This window comes from Pygocentrus nattereri, chromosome 1 (genome assembly GCF_015220715.1).
Source record: "Pygocentrus nattereri isolate fPygNat1 chromosome 1, fPygNat1.pri, whole genome shotgun sequence".
Lineage (NCBI taxonomy): Eukaryota > Metazoa > Chordata > Actinopteri > Characiformes > Serrasalmidae > Pygocentrus > Pygocentrus nattereri.
In genome coordinates, this window is record NC_051211.1 from 25036443 (window position 1) to 25054273 (window position 17831).

Genomic DNA, 17831 nt, shown 5'->3' on the forward strand with positions numbered 1-17831 from the left:
TCTCCATTTTTGCTATTTTCTTTTAGTTTTTGACATAATTTGAAAATGCCCGTGGTGCTATATATTATGCTTAAATTTCATGATGAAAGGACCAACAGAAATGAAGACCAACCCAAATTTGCTTGGAAAAAAGTCTGGTTCCACAGACTTACATTAAAAGTAGAGCATGTTTTTTCCTTCTCCTGTTAGTTATCCATTTGGAGAGATGAGGTTTTGATCCGACAACAGCTCTCTCTCTCTCTCTCTCTATATATATATATATATATATATATATATATATATATGTGTGTGTGTGTGTGTGTATATGTATATGTATATGTTTCAAACTAAGGCTAACTGTACATTCGTTAAGATTTTGCAATTATTTACCTCATTTTGTGGATTTTATTAAAGGGTAATTCCAACTATTTTTCAAAATTGCTGCATAATTGAATGTTTGAGATGTAGACAAGGTCATTCGGAATATTTTGATGTGCAATGGTTCATTGCAGAGAAACTTACCACCTCATATTTCTGTACAATAGTGGCGATAGGAACCAGGGGTCATGATGTCTACAATGCATATACAGCCATTTTAATTATCTAAATTAATTTATTTATCTAAAACCAACATTAAACCTATATATGTCTTTTGAGTTTTTTCACATGTAATGCTGATGATGGTTAGACAACAGTAAATCTGAAAATATACTATCTTTTGGGACTATTTAGCTTCAAAATATCCTGTGTGTGCCTCTACGAATGTATTAAAAATACGTTTTGGGCCAAAACCCTCTCTCAGAAATATTGGAAAACAATGCCTCAGGCAATAGGCAGCATATTTATAACCATGTAATGTAATGACTTTTAGTGAGGTTAACTTCTGGAGACTCTTCAGATGTCTATCACCACCACTGTGAACAATTTTGACTCTGTAAGTTTGTCTAAAACAGAGCATTTCACATAAAACTCTGATCATACTAGATGACACAAACATCTTAACAATTTAATTATATACAGATTTTGAAAAAATCAGTGGAATTACCCTTTAGGTCCTATCCCATTTCTACCATGCAAGCCAATGCTTAAGTTCATCTCACCTCTTCCTCCTGGGCTGACCCCTCCTACTGAGGCATATCGCATCCCTGAGCCAGCCCCTGAATGCACTCCATTGGCCAGGGATACATGTGTGGGTGGGGCAGTGGGCAGAGCAAGGACACTGGTTGGCTGCTGTGCCTGCTGGGAGGATGGGCTGTTTGGGTTGGCTGTGGCAGGTAGAGTCGGAAGGATGTACTGCAACTGAGTGACTGCTTTTTCACCACTAGGTGGAGTGAGAGAGGCTGCTGGTAGGAACTGAGGTTGAAGCAAGGGAATGGGCACAGCATTGTTGCTAGCTACTCCGTTATTAGGGGTGGGGCCTGACAAGGGTTGGGATGGGGTAATGAGCTGAACAGTGGGTTGGTTTGAAAAGGCTCCTCCAAGAACTAAACCTGTGACTAGGCCTCCTTGACCAACAGGCTTGGGTGAGGAGGATGGAAAGTACCCACCCCCTGTAACAGCCCCACTCCCTGCTGCTCCTACAGCACCAATTGGCAGCTTGGCCTTCCCGTCGGGGGGCAGGGCCCCAAGAGCTACACCATCAACAGGTTTGCTGGCAATGGGAACTGGTGTGCTGGTCACAGGCCGAACCACATTGGTCACTACTGTGGGGGCCATCCGGACTGCACCCAGCACCTGTGACACTGCTGGTTCATTTGAAGGGGTTACATTCAGACCAGTGATGGATAATGGGTGTGACTGAGAAGGGACCTGCCCTCCTCCTCTTCCTCCTCCTCCTGTTCCTCCACCTTCTCTTTTCCCTTCTTTAGGTCCTCCTTTCTGCTCTCCACCTTCTGTCTCTTGCTTTCTCTTGCTTTCTGCGCTCTCTCTCTGGCTTCCAGTGTCTTTGTTGTTAGACAGTATGCCTCCAGATGAGAATGAAAAGGGACGGACCACTGGCTAGAAGTGGGATTGGAAGAAAACGAAAGAGTGAAAAATGGCCCGAGTGTATCTTGTCATTGTGTATAACTTTGTTGTTTTTCTATCGCTGTATAAAAGATGCACAAGTTTTTTTTTGTTTTTTTTGGTTCACTATGTTTTTTCAAAGCCAGCGCACAAACTTTTCGGTTCAGTAAGCACAGATTACTGATTTGTTTAATTAGAGTAACTGTAAAACACAACTGATGTGTGACTAATATTCCTATTCAAACATCTGCTTGTTCACAAAGCTAATTTTTGACACTAAATAAAAATCTATGAACATTCAGATTTGTTAGATCACATTCTTTACATATCAAAATAAATGCAACCATCAGAATTCAGAAATTCAGGACAGGAGCATGAAATGCTTCTAGGACAGGATGAGCAAGGCATAAAATGCATTTATTTATTTTTAAAAATTCACCGAACAGATTAAAACTCAATTTACTTATAGTAAAGAACCACAGCTAGACAGATCAAAAGATAAATATATAGATATAGAAACAGCAAAGAAAGGTCGCTAACCTGGACAGTAAAGTAATGGAAAGTGCTGCATGCAATTTTGATGGTTTTGAACTGCTTTGTATGACTGCTAAGTTGCACGTAAATTACATTGCATGAAACTTACAACATGCTGCAAGCTGCATGAAAGTTTCACCATGTAAAACCAGCCTTAGGATTGCTATAAGCTGCCTATAAACTGCATATAGCCATAGTAGGCTTTGAACCACAGTTCTGTTGCTATGTATATAGAGAAGTGACATATCCTTGACTGGCGTTATGGTGTCTATAAAATTAGTAATGGCCCAAGAAATTTACAGTGACCAAAGCAAAAATATACAGTTTTGCACTTCAAAAAGCCATAATTTGTCATTCTTTGGAATTTTACCTTGCCATCAGTTTCATCTGCAGGGTCATTCTCTTCATCGCTGTCTGTCACTCTCTCTTTACACTTTAGGTCTATAGAGCCTTCAGGGAAAGAATCATCTGCAAATGAGACACAGGGAGACATTAGACTTAAACTTACACAAATCACCTATTAAGCAGATCTTCTTTAGAGACCAAAAATGAAAGTGAAAGTATGTTTTATAAGCACAGTACATTTTCAGAGCCTGAGAAAGTAGCTCAGTTACCTCTGCTTTGATGTTGCAACACATTACATGTTAACAAACTATTCTGTCAGCATCTTGGGATGAAAAAATCTTGTATTTCAATGTTCTATTTGTAGAAACTTAAGTATATCTATATGGATATATACATTTTGTAAGTTTAAATAGCCAGAAGGCGAAGCTGTCTTTACTGGTCAATCTACGTTCCGACTCTCACCTATGGTCACAAGCTTTGGGTAATGACCGAAAGAACGAGATTGCGGATACAAGCGGCCAAAATGAGCTTTCTCCGCAGGGTCGCCAGGCTCTCCCTTAGAGATATGGTGAGAAGCTTGGTGATTCTGGAGAGGCTCGGAGTTCTCTCCATGTTGAGAAAAGCTAGTTGAGGTGGTTCGGGCATCTGGTAAGGATGGCCTCTGGACGCCTCCCTAGGGAGGTGTTCCAGACCCCGGGGAAGACCGAGGACACGTTGGAGGGATTATATCTCTCAATTGTCTTGGGAACGCCTCGGTATCCCTCCAGAACAGCTGGAGTAGGTGGCGGGGGAGAGGGAGGCCTGGGCCTCTTTGCTTAGGCTGCTGCCCCCGCGACCCGGACACGGATAAGCAGTTGAGGATGGATGGATGGATAGAAGTTTAAATATGTTGGTATTATAGGTAGAGAGCACAGACTTCAAACATATTTAGATCAATGGTTCATAAACCGGTTCTCAGGAACCACACATTGGTCTAAATTTCTGCCAACATATAGGGACAGAGCAAAAATCTGGAGTTTTTTTTCTGAGGATTAGTTTGAGAACCACTGGTTAAGACAGCTAACTTATGTTCATAGGCTGCTGACAGGTAGCCCCCCTGAACAAGCTTATATGCTGCTCAGGTTGGAGGGAGGAAAGCAAGATCTTACAAATGCACATGTTAGCAGTAACAAATTGCATATATATGCATATAAACAGAAGGTCAGAAACCTCACTAAACACACCCTACACAACACTGTTTTGTTTAACAATGAGGTCTCAGCTGACAAGCTGGACACATAGATTAGGATTCTCCAGTAATATGCAGAGTTACACTTCAACATTACTAAAATATTCATTGTAAAACTTCTTTAGCAATAGCACTCGCCTTTGGATCGTGCCTTTGCCCAAATCGGTGCCCTGACATTATTCATGAAAAACTCTTATGTTCTATTGCTTGATTTCAACGCCTTCATGGCTTACAGTATGAGTTGCAGTTAGCTGTGGGGTTGAGACTACGGAGCACTAGGTCAATAAAGGCCAATTAAGTAATTATATAGTCAGCCAGCATCATCATTTGATCATTTTTAATATATATTTTTCTCTACATAATGTCAAAATTATCCATTTCTGGTGCCCTAAAGTGTGTGCAAAAGTGCTATAATTTCTAAAGTAGTTTTATTTAAGAATACCTTTATAGTAAAACTGACAGCACAATTTAACCTCATGGTTATTGTAGGGAAAATACAGGATGTAGAAACAACTGGGTATACAAGAAAACACCTTTTTAACATACAATCATGAAATGCAAGACATAAAACATAAAAAAGGTTAAAACTAGAGATGGCACAAAACCAATTTTCTGAAACCCAACACTGATACCAATACTGAAACCTTGAATATTGGCTGATACAAATTCTTCAAAGACTACTAAGCTTTATTCAAAGTATTTAAGCCGAGCATCTAATAGTACGCCATCATGCATAAACTATGCAAACACTGCTACCCCACAGGAATAAATACACAGCTAACAACAAGACATCTCGCAGTGAGTGAGTGCTATTTTGAGATATATTTGTTACAGGATTGGATTGCATTCATATTTTTTTCTTTAATTTCTGATCCATTTTAAATAAATAATAAAAATACTATGATTCTATTTATGCCAACAGGCCATCTCTAGTTAAAGTGCTAGATGGAAAAAAAAAGTAAAACAGGCTCTTATGATCATTCATGGGCAGTTATGCATTATGCATTGCAATTGAATTTTATGTTCCCTTTTCTCTTGTTATAGTGTTATAGAGTGAAAATATACAAAATATTGTACTTACCAGTTTTATAGATTGAGGGAAAAAATTAAATAAATGAACTTCTTTAAATGGGACATTGATCACCAATGTGCATGAAATTCAGGAAAAGTTTTGGCCATAAATAGGCTTACCCATGACATCATCATCTCCTTCTTCCTCACAAATGACCATTCGCTCTTCATCACTTGTCACATCCTCGCTTGCTCTACGCTGTGAGAGAGGAGTGGGATGAGTATGAAACGAAGTCGTTCCATCCTGACAAAATAAAGAGAGAGAGAGAACAGATGTTAGTAAATTGCTACAGAGACAGGACTAGGACTTCAGAGTATGTGTGGCCCGAAATGTTGAGTGTCAAACATGTGTAGCAGATATATTCATACCTTCTCCACATCCCTTTCTCGCTCTCTCTTCTCCAGGCTGTGCACAGCACTCTGGGAAAATGCGCGAGGGCGTGGGAGCTGGCTTCCTATTGGCCCTCCACGCCGCTCAGACCCTGGTGATGCCCAGGTAGTCCCTGCTCCCTTGTGCTCCACCACCTGAGACACTGACTGGGGATCTAGAATCAGTGGAACCAGCAGAAGAACATACATCATCAGCCTCCCTCAATGTCTTATGTACTAACAAGTTCATCATCACGTATACAGAAATACAACCTGCTCTTGTCTTTTAGCCCGGAAGGACTGTACATGAAGTGATGAGGTTTGTGGGTGAGTAATCAGTTATTTGGCCTGGGTGAGGCAGGAGATCTCTAACTTATCAGATGCTTTTAACTAAACTATCAGGTTTGTGGTCGCTAACTTTGTCAGCATTTCTGAAAATGCAGAAATGAAACTGCAAACGTCTTTTTTATGAGAAAAGACGATGTGCTAATATCTGTTAGAATAATTCCAATAACTTTAATTCTGATCATTCATTAGACTTTGCTCTCTCTGTTGCATGTTCAGTTTGAAAGAACAGTTTCAGCATCTATTCCCCCTCATAGTGATTTGAATAAAACAACTTCTGTGTGTATGGACACCCAAGCTAACACACCTGTGCTTTCAGAAACACTCCGCTCTCGAGTCTCTTTGGTCCCTGGAGTTCCCCGGCCTTCAGACAGAGACTTCCTCCTGTCCTTATTACACCACTTCCAGTCAGGGTGAGCCCTGAAATGAGCCTCTTTCACCTAGGACACAAACAAATTGAAAGAAGCATAAATACAGATATTTAGACAGAAAGACAGACAGACGGGTGGGTGGGTGGTTCTTTGGGTGGGCATATAGATAGATGGGTGGGTGTTCTCCAGCAGGTAAATATGGTGATAACCATGGAGATCTCCTGACGATACCTGGAAGGCGAGGTCGTGGTACTTCTGTTTCTCTTTGGGGCCCAGCGCGTACCACCACTCTCCTAGGATCTTACTGACTGTGCGATTGTCCTGGTTTGGGTGCCTCTGGTGCACAAGGGCACGGTGACGTTTGCTGAAGATCATGAACGCATTCATTGGTCGACGGATGTGGTCCTTCTCCCTCTGTCGAGTGGGTGAAAAGGCAGGTAGTATTTTAAAAATACTGTGAATTGTCCGAGTCTGAGGTGACTGCTAAGAAAGTAGTATGTTGTAAGTATGTCAATCTGATATCAATCTGAAATGGTATTGGAGCTGATAAGGGGCAAATTTGTAATGGATCAGTATGGCTGTATTACACCTGTATGACTGTAATATTTGCAGTGTCAGTGTTTAAACTGCAGCCTTTTGTCAAAACACTGTTAAATTCAGGCATGCAGGAAGGTGTTTTGTGCTAAGTTTTTTCTCCCTCCCACCTTGGAAGAGCAAGAGCCAATGCCTAAAAGGTTGTGCCACTCAGGAGCCCTGTGCCATGAGGTATAAGAGTATAATAAGAGTACTCTGTAACTGTGAAGGTAAGAGTAGCTGCTATATATTCTATATTTTATAACAGTGTAACATTAGCTAGCTGATTAGAAGGATCTCTCCTCTCTTTTACTGTGGCCAAGCCTCTTGGTGCAGTCCATGTGATAAAGAACGAGTAAAAGCAGATTTAAAGTCTAATGTAAATACATATGTGCCCCACCTTCTTGTCACTATCTTTGGGTAGAGCGCTAAGTGACTGGGTTCGTCTCTTCATTGGACCAGTGGAGGGCGCAGGGTCTTGTGCTCCACCTGAGTAAAATCTAATTAATAAATAAAATGAAAGGTCATTTAGGCATCCTAAATGGTTGACTTGTTTTGTTAAATTACACCCAAATGTGGAATGTCAGAGTGCAAAACACAGATATTTACAGATCATCAGCATCACTCTCCGTCTCACTGTCTCCTCCTTCCCTCTCTGCTGGAGGATCCTCTACAGAGGCTTGGGGCCGCGATGGTGACCCTGTCTCTGCAACTGACTGGCCAACACGCCCGTCTGTCACAAGAGCTACCCCACATCGTGGTTCTGGGATTGATAAATACAAAAATGTTCAGGCAATTCAATTGTTGCATAATTGTGAAAATATAATAGATGTTAATCTTGTGTGTGTACACCCACTGCTTTAATGCTCACCTTTGCTCTGGTTTAAAAGTGCTTGACCATCAGCAGGCTGGGAGGATACATTTGATTGGCTGGTCTCCAGAAAAGGAACCAATGAATGCCAGGGGAACACTGGCACAGACCGAGGCTCCACATTGGTCCAGACTACACGGAGATGGTGAGGAAGAGGGAGTGAAATGCAAAATTATTTCACAAAAAGCCATTCACTAAAAATTATTCCGTTTGTATGGGCCACAGTTCACCTTTACCAAAGTCCTTGCTTCAGTATATATTCATTTTGTGAGTGTGTGTGTGTGTGTGTGTGTGTGTGTGTGTGGAAGAGTGCATAAATATGTATGTCATCTTAGACGTCTCCACTACTACATATCTGGATAAGTTACAATTTTCCATTTCAGGCACACTTAAACGTCTAAAGACACACTGACCCTGGAAGCAAATAACATTCTCCACTACACACCCAAACACACACCTGCTGCTGACCAGCATACCAAACATCCCCCACAGACACACACATGGGCAGCGTTACTCAGCATTTCTATCCTTGAAACATCACTATCTAGAGTACATTTCTCAAAGTAAACACACATTTCAAAATTGTCGGCAAGCTGGTACAGCAGAAATTCACAATATCACCATATTTACTTTTTCTGAGGTTTAAAAATCCTGGGAAAACCAGCGCATACAGGTATTATTTTTATTAAAGATTTGCAGAAATTAACATTTTATTAAGTAATTTAATAATAAATTCAACATAAAAAGATAATAAAATATTAAGCAATTATCTTTTTGTGACTGTGCAGTTTATGCAGCAACTATATACTTCTTGTTGTTATTTAGAGGCCATATTTAACTGTTCTAAATGGAAGTCTTTTTATTTTCCATTCAATTGCTTGGTGTTGTGGAAATACTGATGATGCTCAGTATAGTATTTTGTGGTGTGATTTATCACAATGACAATAATGTATCATTATACTGCCCACCTGTATTTTGTTGCTTTTGGTGTCACTACTGCTCATAAGTGAAATAAACTTTTTTGGCTTGGATTTCCAAACCAAGGTCTGTCAGCAACAAAACGCACAGTTTATAATGATTAGTATAATCAAAAACAGGGACTTTGATAAGCGATAAATTCTTTCAACCATTAAAATGCTTTCTCCCCCTCAACTAATCCACATGTAAAAAGTAAATGTCTGAGATTTCATCATTTTTACTACTCAGACACTGCTACTGCTATTGAATTAGTATTACCAATTACTGTCCCAAACAGGATCCAGATAAATGTATCCAGTATCCAGATCAAAGTAACCACACCAAGCTGTTCCTCTGTCCTTTTTATCAAACCATGAAGGTGAGAAAGTCACCTCTACTATCCAACCAAACATCCAACAATTCACAACGTGTTGCACAGCTGGAATTGTATTTGAGCTACCAAACAGATGCTGTGAACTTACTGATGTTCCATCTAACTGACTATGCACTAATCAAATCAATATAATTTCTTATCAAATCAAATTAAATATCAATAACCATGATTAGCTGAGGGCTAGAACCAGGGAAGTAAAACATAGTTACACGTATCAATAGTAACAGTTAGCCTACACATCCCTCAAGTCTGTACTTCTCTTTAAAGCAACTTTTGAGATCAGTCAACTTTTCATTTCTATTAGCATTTCAACTAGATATGAAAATCCGCGACAGAAAGTGCAGGAAGCATCAATCATTAATACAGGGTTCCCAATCATTTTCCAGGACAAATTACAGAATAACTGCCATGACTTAATACATGACGAGTGTTGCTTATGAAAGTTCATCTTGAAATCACGCACGCACGCGCACACACACACACACACACACACACACACACACACACACACACACACACACACTATCAAAACATCCAAAATCACATAGAAATATTATCAAACATTTACACTCCCTGCAGTACAATAACAATACTGCTTTTTTATTTCCATTAAAAAAAATTTTTTAATCTTTGACCGATCTGTAGATTTTAGCATTTATCCTTGTAGTTCAAGGATAATGGGCTCAATTGTCTAATTTGCCATTGCAAACTGTTATGACATGGCACGCTTATTAACCTGTCAGACATAGCAACAGTACCCAAAGTGGCAGGGCTTAGCGAAGGGTCAGTTAGCTCATTTGTTTGCACACATATAGAAACCAGAAAGCTATGAGGTAAGAGATATGTCAGAAAAATTTCACTGTGTAAGTTGAGGTTGTTTTCTTTTGTGTTGTGTTCGAGTTATGTTGCTGGGAAAGGACAGTGGGGTGAACTGGAACATTGGACTTTAACAGCATGCAAGAAAAACAAAAGCAGTATCATGGCACTCTGTGTTACAAAAAATATAACTTGTTACATTTACCTATTTTTATCATTTGAGTTTATCACATCTGCAGTCACACAGGTCTTAACAGACATTATTCAATTATACAGTTATTCTATAATAGCAGGAACAACTCATAGAACTTTTTTTATATTTAAGCCCATTTCAAAGCAAAAATTGTTGTATTTTAAGGCAAGTTGAAATTTTAACGCAAGCTGACTTCCACTTTTACTTGCGTAATATCCTACAAAGGGGATTTCTACTTTTTCCAAAGCATAGCAGTATTTTGTCCACCAATAGACACCCAAACTGTAAATTGCAGCTGTAAACATGCTAAAATATGCAATCTCCATAATTTTCTTATTTTACAGTTGTTTTCTATGATTAGAAAGCTACAAATGTATACCTTTCCAGAATTTCCTTATCAAATCAAATTAAATCTCTTTACTCCTGCAAGTAAATGGTGACAGAGGAGTGCTGGCCAATGAGGTTTGCAACATGCAGCAAAGTACTTATATTGATGCTTAATCTTCACAAAGAGAATTGGGCTAGTCATCTATTAATATCAAAACTCCACTTTAAAAAGAGCTTTGTATACATAGTAATATTTTATACATAAAATACATAAAATAAGTCAAATTTAAACTTTTGAAACGCTTCTTGTGTCCTGAGATTGCAGTTTTTTAAATTAGGTCCATGCATTTCCTGACTTTCAGGATTAATCATGTAGGCCTATTTGTTAACATTTACAATTTTGGCCTCTGCAATCAGCTAACCTACTATAGCAATTACTGCATTTAGAGGCATAACTTTACGTCAAAGTCAAGTATTCATTCACATACACAGAAGTACTTCATATTCCAAAAGTCTTACCTGTGCCAGGCCGTCCCATGATGATGTCCTTGCGGGGGGCAGGATGTGGTGACTCTGCTGGTAGGATAAGGGGAAGAAGGGCAGTGGGAGATGGATGACAGGCCACAGGCTGTGGCAACATGCCTCCTAATGCATCTGCATGATCACCTGGCTTTCTCTCTCGCTCTCTCCCTCCAGTGCCTGAACCGGCTGAAGCAAGACCAGTGGCTGCGTTGGAGGCAGACACACTGCTGGGGGTGGGGCTTGAATGGGCTGGACGTCCAGCCGCCACAGTGGTCAGTGATTGGGCAGAGGTCACCAGCACCAAGGTGGGGGTGGGGTTGCGCAGCAATACTGCACCATTTGTGGCAGCTCTGTTAATGGGCACTGGAGCCTGGAGGCCCACAGCGAGGTGAGGTGGCTGACTGTGCTCTCTGGAACGAGAACTCGCTCTCCGGTTCAAGGGTCCGTCGCTGAACTTAGCCAGTGGCACATCAGGGTTGCGGACGATGACCGGTGAATCACGTAGGGGAACAATGCGACGTGGGCTGGGGTCCTGAGGCAGAGGTGAAGGGGGTGTGGGGGAAACCAACATAGGTGGAGGGGTGGATGCAGCAGAAGATGAGGGGCGGCTAGTCGCACTCCTTGGACGTGGAAAAGAAAGAGAGGAGGGGGTAGTTGGCTGGCTTTGAGGAGATACTGACCTAAAGACTGCAGTGTTTAAGCCCAGTCCCAGGTCGCTCAGCTGGGGATCAGACTTAGCATAGTCAGGAGCATTGGGAAGCGGGGGAGGTGGAGCATCCAATTTGCGCTTGCTGGGACTCATGGGCACAGTGAAGGTCAGGTTGGTCTGGAAGGTGGGAATGATGCCAGATAAGTGGCGTTCTCGTTCCGAGCCAGGGGTGCCCAGCTTGGTGCCACTCAGATGGCGTGGGCGGCGAGGGGTAAGAGCTGAAGGAGCAGTGATGGGGCTGAAATTAGCTGGGCGGAATCCAAATAGCGGAGACGGTGAAGGAGAGGGGGCTGGAGAGAATGGAGACTGGTTGGAAACTGGGGAGAATGAGGGTGTGCCTGAACGTGAGCTGCCCAGAGATACCAGCATGTTCGCAGCCTCACACTCGTCAAAGTCAAAGCGTGACAGGTCACGTGGCAGCTCTTGTGGTAGTAGAGAAGGTAGCACTAAACGAGGCCGTGAGTCTCCTCCACGGCTGCTGGCTTCACTACTGTCCCGTGATGTCTCGTCCCAGTCAAACTCGCTGCTGGTGCGACCTCCTAAGCGGAGATCAGGTGTGAGGGTGCCTGTGCTGCTGGCCCCACTCCGGTCTCGGCCAACTCCACCTCCTGCTTCCATCTCCTTAGTTCGCATGGAGAGGTGGCGGGAGCAGTAGCCACGACGCTGGGACTCCTTGGAGCAGCCCTCTCGAGAGCACAATCGACGCCACTGCTTTCCATTAAACTTTTTGCGGATACCTGTGGGAGTACACACCACGTCACCCTTCTTGTACTTCTGCTGGGCAGCTGTTAGTGGAGTGCGGGAACGTGATGATGAAGATGAGGAGCCTGAGCCACCCCCTGATGCAACGTGGGAGCTGGAAGTAGAGGTCTTCTCCAAGGAACTGCGGGAAGAGGAGGGGGGCAAGGGAGGTAACTGTGGGGTGGAGGAGATGACTGCTGCCGCTGCTGTTGGGTCCAGTCCCAGGAGCACAGGGGAGGGGGTGGGGTGAGGGACAAGTGACAAGTGGGGTGGTAATGTGGTGCCAATGCCTCTCACCACTGACAGATGAGAGCTGAGGTAGTCTGTAGGTTTTGAGAGAATGGGCCGATGCTGGGAGGGCATACCCAGAGGTTTGCTGCCCATGGCTGAGGGGAGGCCACCCTCCCTGAGTTGAGCCATGCTGAAATGGCTGACCTCCATGTCCTCTTCTGGGGCTGGTGGTTGTAGAGCAACCCTTTCCCTTTCTCTCTCTTTTTCTAATTGCCTCTGCATTTCTCGCTCCTTCTCCAGCTCCTTTTCTCGGCTACAGTCCCAGTCCCGGTCGGGAGCTATGTTGAGAACAGAAGTGATAGCAGAGCTAACAGCAGAAGAGGCAGAGGGTGGTAATGAAGAAGGTGCAGATGCAGGGTGTAACATCCCTCTAACTAACACTGGTCCAGTTACACCATGCACCATGCTGAGACGACACAACTCCCGTTCTACTTCCATCTCATCTCTGTCCTCCCAATCTCTCTCTCTTCCCCTCACTCTTCGACCATCAGTCTCTTGCTCAGCAGACAGTGGAAGGTCCAGGTCCCAGGGTGGAACCAGGAGGCGAAGGCTCTGACGTGAGACCCACACTGCTTGAGCAGCAATAGCCCTCCCTTCCTCCTCTGCTCTTCTTCTCTCCTTCTCATCTGCTGGATCCTCCTGTAGCTGGACACGATAAGGAGAAGAAACAGCAGGGTGGGGGTCTACCTGAGTGACCAGGCCTTCTCTGTACCATTGTTGTGCACCTTCACTACCCTCATTGCTACCTCCAAAAGGCACGCACACATGCGTTCCTATGGTCACAGGCGCCTGCCCCGGAGGGGGTGCATCTAGAATCAGGTCCACTGTTTCGGTAGCTCCTCGGAATGGGTATTTCCATAAAGTTTTTTCCCCATTCAGCTGCACCTCCACATTCCCATGCTCCCTGCTAACTTCCCGGACGACGCCGGCATAGAAAACTCCTGATGACTCTCTCCCTCTATCAGGTGGCCATCCTTCACCCATTCTGGCACCTACCCTGGCCAGGACTCTCTGGTTCTTTAAGCCCTTGGCCAGTGCTTCGGACAGTCCAGCCGCCAAGCTTTCTTGTAGAGGTGGAGGACTAGTGCGTGCTGGTGCGCTTTGTGAGTTTGAGTGGGACTCTGAACGCCGTGCTGTCACCTCGAGCTCAGCTGAGTGTTCGCTGGCTGTGTCTGTGGAAGAGCAGCGCTGAGGACTAGATGTGCTCGCCTTGTCTCTCTCGCCACCCTCATCTCCTGTTCTGCCTACAGGCACTGCCACACTGTTTTGTATGACCCCTGTGGTGCTCTCCTCAGCCAGCCGGTTGCTTTGGCTGCTTGTGTCTGTGTGTGAAGCAACAGTAGTGGAGCCCTGACTAGCACCAGAGCCATTGTGAGCTGTACTGCTGTTGCTCTGTGGGGGAGTACTGGGAGTGCTGGCGTTGCCATGGTTTCCAGCACAGTGCTCAGAGGTATACTTCTTCTTGGGCACGCGGGCCTTAAAGGTGGCTGTCTTGCGGCTGGATGACGGATTGGGGCTGTTATTGGCGCTGGCTGTGCTGCTGTTGCTGTCACTCTGTGCTCCACCTGACCTGAAGCTCCCAGAGTTCTCCTCTGTTTTCCCACAGTCCCCTGCAACATCCAATATTCCCTCTCTTTGGCCCTCCCTCTCTGGAGTCCTACTGCTTCTCACTGCTTCCTCCTGCGAAGAGTCTGAATTTGAGGAGATCTGTCTCTTGGGAGAGGAGGGCGAAAGTTTGGTCTTTTCCTCTGTGTCTCTTTTCTCTTCCTCTGGGCTCGCGTCGGGCGGCCCCCTCCTCTTACCCCCCTTAGCTCGTGTGGAAGGAGGTGACCGTCTGCCTTGTTTTTTAATGGGCTTCATCTTTAACAGCTTGAAGAGAGTTTTTAGTCCTCAAGATTCCGTGCGTGTCCCAGCCTATCAATATCTTCCACTCTGTTTCCCTCTCTCATCCCGCCCCTTCTCTCTTTTCTCTTCTTATCCCTGCCTCTTCCTGTTTGCTCTGTCTGTTTGCTCTTAATTCAAACCCTGCAGTGAAACACAGAATGAAAGACAAATTACCTTTAGGTTGAACACTAGAACAATTCTACACATACATAAACACACATAACAGAAGAACACATACGCTACTGCATGTTTCAGGCCTAGGTGGCAAACATATGATGCCTCATTAGCCCTAACTGTTTCTCAGAATATGTTACTGTGTAATATAACATTCATTATGATATAATGCACAACCAAATGCAACTTAATGAAATGTAGTATCACATGCCACAACAAAGACCAACTAAACACAAAGAAAAGTGCTTGCCCAGACAAGTCACACACTCTTTTTAGTTTCTTGGCTGGAACAGAGGAGGCGGGGGAATTCCTTGTTCACTGGTATTTTAGTCTTCTCTCCCCATCTCTCTCTCTCTCTCTCTCTCTCTCTTTCTCTAGCTCACTTGTTCACCCAAGTGACCTTTACAAATTTCTTACCGAGACATTCCACCCCTACAATCCTCACTTCCTGTCACACCATTACTATATCTCATGCTACATCATCTCTCCCTCTTTGCCCTTCTTACTACTTCTCTCTTTAAGCCTTTGAATGCTACACGCCATTTCTGAAAGCTAATAGCTCTCTAAACTTAGAAAAGCAGATGCATAAAATCAGCATTATATGTACGGTCAGCACCACAACTCTAGCTTGTTTTGTTGACCTTGGAGAGCCGTAAATAACCACAAAAAATTAAGTGTTTCGCTCAAAGTTAACTGAGCGCAATTAAGTCTAAAGCTAGAACGCACAAGAATGCCGTTGAATACGTTTTACTAACATAACAGTGACATACAGAATGCATTTTGTATTGCCAGAGTGCATATATGTGTGTATATATATATAACAATCATATTACAAGTGATGTAAGACATTGTAATAATGTCAGATGTCACTGACCTTATTGAATGAACTGTTTAAACACTATGTTCCTATGTGCGGCTGTGCTACAGAACTGCCCCATTCTGTTGAGAAAACCACAATAACCACCCTGTTCACGTCCCAGAGCTTATGCAAATAAAAGATAGGATGTATACTGGCGCTACTAATAAAAGCCTGCCATAAAGTAATTTAATAAGAACTGGAGATTACAAAACAAACAAGGAGTGAAAAGGAGGGTTTGTATATACCCAATAACCTAGGAAATAAAACACACTAGTACTAGTCAGGCATAGAATAAAGACAGATATTTAGGCAATGTCTTACTCATGTAACTTGTTATTTCCCGTACACTGCAATGCACAGTCCATTCACCCCAACTCCCCTTCTTGTACTAGGAATCAATAACGTAGAACAGGGGAGTCCGTACATCTTACGCAGACTAATACACCTTCGCACGCAAGAACGCCTTTAAACGTTCCCAGGCAACAAGGCGAACAAAGATAAACAAGTGTAAAGTAGCCTAGCTTCGACTGAAACATGACAAAAACCACTGTTGAACAACCAAACAAAGGCAAGGCCGAGGGAAGTTTTGCTGAGTAGTGGACCGCCTGTATGTGTGTCAAGCACTTTTATTGGCCGTAGTGCCCTACTCTGCGCTTACAACCACCTACTACACAAAGAGTGAAGTCGAGTGACGCAGGCCTCTCTCCACAACACAAGGCCGCAGAGCGGCTCAGCTCTCTCAAAAAGCCGATAAATAACGACCAACACGGTCCACAGCATTACTGCGTGGAAACCTGAGGTGTGTCGCTCGAAGCCCTGCGTATATTTCAGCTGGGAAAATAACAGAATAAAGCCCCAAATTAAAACACGTTTCTGAAAGCTTTGCACGGAACCGTTGCGTGAGACAGCGGTCGGCAGTGATCGTAAGGGTAATCCAGCACGCAAAAACTGATCAACAGATATGTGTGGCGACTGAACGACGCACGGCTCTCGTCCGTCAAAAGAAAGAGACGAGGGCCGCAAGTAAGAGCACCGAGTGGGAGGGCGAAACTGTGTCACAGTTACGCCGTATTATGGAAATATCGAAGTTTAAAAGATGAGAAATCTGTCCTGGACTCGCCAGAATCACCACAGACCTACAATGTGCGAGCAATGAAAGCCACATAAAGAGTTACGCCCAAGTTTGTCCAAATAGTCGCTGTTGTGTCGTTCGAATATTTTCTGGAAAAAAGTTTTAGGCTGACTGTGCACCCCCACCCCTCCCTGTCTATGTGTGCCTGCTGAAATGCTTACTGCCCTCCCTCCCTCGCTCGTCTCACTGCCCTAAAAAAAAAAAAAAAAAAAGATAATCATTTGCGAAACAGATCATATTGAATCTTAGTCGCTAGCAACTGTTTCAGAAAACACCCATCGGCGTAAAGCTGAACACGGCAAGCGGGCAGATGATCACTGCAGTGCTGCAGAAGAAAGATTTGTAGCAAGCTTTCAACTCACCCTCGGAATATTTACAATGACGACCAAATGATACTGAACAAAAACACAAATGGATATAAGAACAGAACCTTCGCGGGTGCGAGCAGGCAGGTTTACAAAATGTTTTCTTCCGCAAAGCCGCCCGAATGAGGAAAAGTATAGCCGCTTATGTTTCGGGCTACACTACAGTCGCAAAATGGTGAATGAAGCCCAAAGCCTTGACAACTACTCAGCTCCACCAATCAGCGCGCACAGTGGCTTACAGTAGCCAATGGCAAGGCGAGTAACATTAGACGAGGCGGAGCGAGCTGTCAAAGTACGGCTGATAGACAGCGCGCTCGGACCAATCAGATTGTGGGAAAACAAGAAACAGCTGGTCAGACCTGAAACTGTACCGTCCAATGGGGACGCAGGGAGCGCCTAGCGAGAGGGAGTGGGAGGGCGAAATGAAGAAAAATAACACTATTCACCAATCTACGGCTGCACACGTCCAGCGCTGACGCCGTGCACATACTTATAATACGGGGCACGTTGTAAAAAGATGGGTTTGCAGCTCAGTATTTTGAGGCGTTGTGTCCAAACACCTGTTGGGGAAACTCAACTTCATCTGTTGAGGATGTTTTGCTTATAGGGAGCTATTCCGATATCCTTTAATATGGCACCGGGCATTAAGTATCAATTATCATGAGTCATTATCATTTTCAGGCTGTACATATGCTACAAACTTTATTACGCAGGCGTGTGTGTGAAATAGTAGCTAGCAGGAAGACGCTAGCTTTCTTTTTGACTCGACTTCCCATG

The 17831-nt window shown here is 43.7% G+C and overlaps 1 protein-coding gene across 3 annotated transcripts in view; it reads right to left on the bottom strand.

The window, feature by feature from the left end:
- cica (capicua transcriptional repressor a) overlaps positions 1-17221 on the bottom strand; it is a 32746-nt gene extending 15525 nt beyond the window's left edge. For 2 of the 3 annotated variants that reach the window (XM_017708509.1, XM_017708506.1), the window contains exons 1-11: positions 17052-17221; positions 10897-14665; positions 7691-7822; positions 7429-7582; positions 7220-7319; positions 6478-6660; positions 6183-6315; positions 5531-5706; positions 5282-5405; positions 2888-2985; positions 1080-1977 (exon numbers count right to left, since the gene is read on the bottom strand). In XM_017708509.1, coding sequence (XP_017563998.1) covers positions 1080-1977; positions 2888-2985; positions 5282-5405; positions 5531-5706; positions 6183-6315; positions 6478-6660; positions 7220-7319; positions 7429-7582; positions 7691-7822; positions 10897-14500 — 5602 coding nt within the window. In that variant the 5' untranslated portion in view covers positions 14501-14665; positions 17052-17221. The remainder of the gene's footprint in view (positions 1-1079; positions 1978-2887; positions 2986-5281; positions 5406-5530; positions 5707-6182; positions 6316-6477; positions 6661-7219; positions 7320-7428; positions 7583-7690; positions 7823-10896; positions 14666-17051) is intronic. The other variant, XM_017708507.1, reaches the window with a different exon arrangement.
- Between the last annotated feature and the right edge of the window lie 610 nt (positions 17222-17831).